General features: G+C 25.5%; 1 protein-coding gene across 1 annotated transcript; it reads right to left on the bottom strand.

The window, feature by feature from the left end:
• Positions 1-926: 926 nt before the first annotated feature.
• Positions 927-1,135, bottom strand: LOC124917318. Its single transcript, XM_047457774.1, has one exon. It carries the CDS (start codon positions 1,133-1,135, stop codon positions 941-943), a length of 195 nt encoding a protein of 64 aa, XP_047313730.1. The 3' UTR covers positions 927-940.
• Positions 1,136-4,054: the final 2,919 nt, after the last annotated feature.

A 4,054-nucleotide genomic window follows, 5' to 3' on the forward strand; every position in this document is an offset into this window, starting at 1 on the left:
ATGGCACGAATTAGACGTTCTCAATAAATTTACACAATATTATCTCCATCCTCACCGTCATACAATTGTCAAAGAATAAATATTTCGACAATAAATACTTTTTAAAAATAAAAAAAATCTAAAAAGTAAAAATAATTTTATCATACAAAATTAGATAACCCAATAATTTTATAGTTTTCCATTCTAAATTCGTACGGCCCAATATACAAACATGGGAAACCTAACCTCCTCATTGGGAGGGCATTTATCAAATCAACAAGTCAAAACAATGAGGGTGAAAGACCCATTATTTCTTCATTCACTTTTATTCTTTCTTATTGATTTGAGGCAAAAGAGAAGTTATACCAAGAAAAGAATGTTTTTCAATGTAATGGTATAATGGGCTGGCCTCATTAACTGAGGGTCCAACTCAATGAAAGAAAAGAAAAATTTTATTTAAATATAAATTATGTGATGAACTTTTTTTAATATAAATTATTAGATAAAGTAATAAGTACTTTGTGTATGCACCTTTTCTTTTTAAGGGAAATCAATAAACATTATTTTATTCAAACTTTTTATGAATTAAATCATTACATTCATTAAATAAAATATTAAATTATTATTAATTTATTTTATCATTATAGATTATTATCTTCTTTTCACACCTTCTAAAAAAATATATATATATAATTTTAAAAAATTTATAACAAACAAAATTATTGAAATAATGAATATAAATAAATATTTTCTTTTACTTTGGTCACTTTTACTAGAACATAGATACCTAAAGCCCAATTGCAAATATTGTGTTTAATATGATGTAAAGACAGCAAAATGTAGTAGAATTCATTTTTTCGTTGAAAAATCATTCACAAGTCCGCAATTTAGAAAAACAAAAAATGGTGAAATAAGATAATATAAAATAATAGTTTGATTGTAGAAGAAAAAGATGAATTAATTAATACAAACGGAGGCGTTTGGAGCAAAGAGAGCAAAAATACTTCCTCTTGATAACAAAACCAATGGGGATACAACAAAACCTGCACCGACTCTCCAAATCCACAGCTTCCACTTTTCCTCCGCAATCCGGACACGCTCCCGGCGCCGTCTTCCTCCCCAACTCTCTCTCATCGCCGTCGCAACATGAACTCATTTTCTCCCCCAAGAAGATGATGACCAGTTGAAAAGAATTACTAATTAAATTATCATTTTCATTTGCATTTGCATTTGCAGTTGTGAGAGAGAGAAATTAGAAGAAAAAAAAAGGTTGGAGTTTCGATATAAAATAGGAATTTATTCCCCTCCACACGTGTGCGAAAATCGCAGCTTTTGCTTCACGTGAGAGTCGCAGATGCTGTTGCGCTGTTTTGCTTTTTCACTCATCTGAATTCTGATGTTTTACCGCAATAAAAAGAATCTAAAAATCTGTAGGCTCGGCTCCTTGTTTATACACTATTAACGTCCCGTTTGGACTGGATTTAACTATCCCTTGCATATCATATATAACAATCTACCGCCCAATTACTTAGTTAAATCCTCTCCCAAATGGGGCCGGAGTTTTTGGAATCTTATGTCTTGTTTGAAATTGAGTTGTATTGTAAACTTTTTTTTTAAACTTGTCTTTTTGTAGAGTTTATCTCAAACCTGAACAAGCTCTTTTTATCAACTTGGCTTTAATAATTTATATTTTCTTTTTGAATAAATTGTTAAAGTAAGAACTTAAGTAAAAAGTTGTTGATAAACACAATCAATAGGTGTAACAATTTTCTTTCACTATACTTTTTTCTATTATTTAATTTTGCTTTTTACTATTAATTAAATAATTAACAAAATAAATTGAATGTAATTAAAAATTTTATATATATACATTTTTTTTTAATTAGCAAATAAGTTAAATCTTATCAGTCCTACCTAAATAATTAACAAATAATTTGAATCAATCCAATGTCTACATAAGAAAAAAAACTAACATATCCATATCTCAAATTTAATTATTAAAATACCTTAATGAATGTATGTCAAAATAGTAAATTTGCGTGATAGTCTATATGGAGATTAAATTTCTCGCACCTCCCTCATAGGTAGATTGGTCATTGAAAATTGTATTTCCTCTTCCCTTCCTATCCCCAACAATTTAAATTTGATTATCATTCAACTTAGTCTTTGCTTGATTTGTGTTTAAGATCTAGTCTGATTTTGGGCTTTTGGATTTTATAAAAATAAAATCAAAATCAATCACATGTTTTTAACAATCAAATCACACTTTTTCAATTAAAATATTGCTTTATAAACTTTTTATAATTTTAATATTATTTAAATAACTATTTTCTGTATTTATCTATGAAAGTAATATTTTGATAAATAGAAAACTAAAAATCAAAGTTTTTTTTAAATACAACCAAGTAAATTTTTAAAAAATTACTTTAACTTAAAAAACATCAAACACTATGGTTTGATTTTAAGTTTGAATTTTTCTTAAGTTGTTTTGAAAAATATTTTATATTGTTTCATTATCATTTTAATTATTAAATAATTTCTTTTATAAATTAAAATACTAATATATAATTAATTTATGTTTATTAAATTAAAGTATTAAATACAATAATTCATCCTAAAACATCATAAATCACTTAATTGTTTTATCAAATATATTTTTTAAAGTCTAAGATATTTGGAAATTTTCCAAACTAACCTATTTGAACTTTAATTTTTTCAAACTAACCAACTTTATAACTTTTTTTTAATTTTTTCTATATATTTTATTAACTACATCCTAAATTTTATTATTTATATTTTTATATGTATATTATTATTATTATTATATAATATGATATATAATATAATATAATTAATTACTTTATATTTTATTTTTAATATTTATGAAATTTGAAATAGTATATGTTATATTATTATAAACTTTTTGTTGGAGAGTGGCCGTAAGAAAATTTTAAAGATGAACAGAAGTATATATGGATTCATCATAATATTAATATCTGATAATTAATTTATTACAGATGTACTATAATTAGAGCCGACCCCGATGTTTGGGATGCCCCAACCTAAAAAAACGTGATTTTTGATTGCTAAAAAATGATAAAAAAATAAATTTTTACGAGGTTTGACATAATGATAATTTTATGTTTTCTTTCCAAATCACTAGGAAAGACCTATTTATGTTTAAAAATGTATAAAAATGTATTCTTTATTTTATTTAATCGGCTGCCCTGGGGAATGGGCTGCCCTAGTCCGGGGCTTGCTGGGCTTACTCCGGGCTGCCCTGGGGAATGGGCTGCCCTAGTCCGGGGCTTGCTGGGCTTACTCCGGGCCGGCTCTGACTATAATACGTTGAGTTATTTATTTAAATATTAAGTATCTAAATAAAATTCATAATCTTATTTTAATATTTATTTTTTTACATGAAAATTTAACATATCTTAATTTATAATAATATTTATAACTTTTAAATAATATTTTAAATATTTAAATTTAAAATAATCTAAAAGGAGAAGTTAAAATTAAATTAGAATTAATTATTGTGATAATTAAATCCTAATTATAAAAATTAATTAAAATTTTAAAAAATAATAATAATAATTTATGGTTAAAATATTGTATTTATTTTACCCAAATTAATCCTAAAAAGAGGTTGAAATAATTTAATTGTGATTTTAAACATAAATTATGTATAGTTTATAGCTTAAAATAATTAAATAAATACCCCAAAATATCCAAAATATACCCAAAAAAATTTTAAAAAATATGGACATAATTTTTATTATGTTTCCAAAAATATTTTGTTTGTATTAATTTGTTGAAGAAAAAAAACAAAAAGGTTAAAAATTCGATTTCAAATAACTCTTTTATTAAAAATATATACTAATGATCTTGTGTGGTAGAAATTATCTTTAAACTTTACAGCAGGATCTGTGACTATCAAATCAGCGTCCGAGCTTCATCCAACGCGTCAGAACATTCTACGCAGTCGGTATTAACTAAGGAAATGCGCTCCTGAGACCACACAGGATCAACTAACAGAACGTCAACCCCATTAGCCGAAAACGCCCAAAAGTCA

Source organism: Impatiens glandulifera, unplaced genomic scaffold (genome assembly GCF_907164915.1).
Source record: "Impatiens glandulifera unplaced genomic scaffold, dImpGla2.1, whole genome shotgun sequence".
NCBI lineage: Eukaryota > Viridiplantae > Streptophyta > Magnoliopsida > Ericales > Balsaminaceae > Impatiens > Impatiens glandulifera.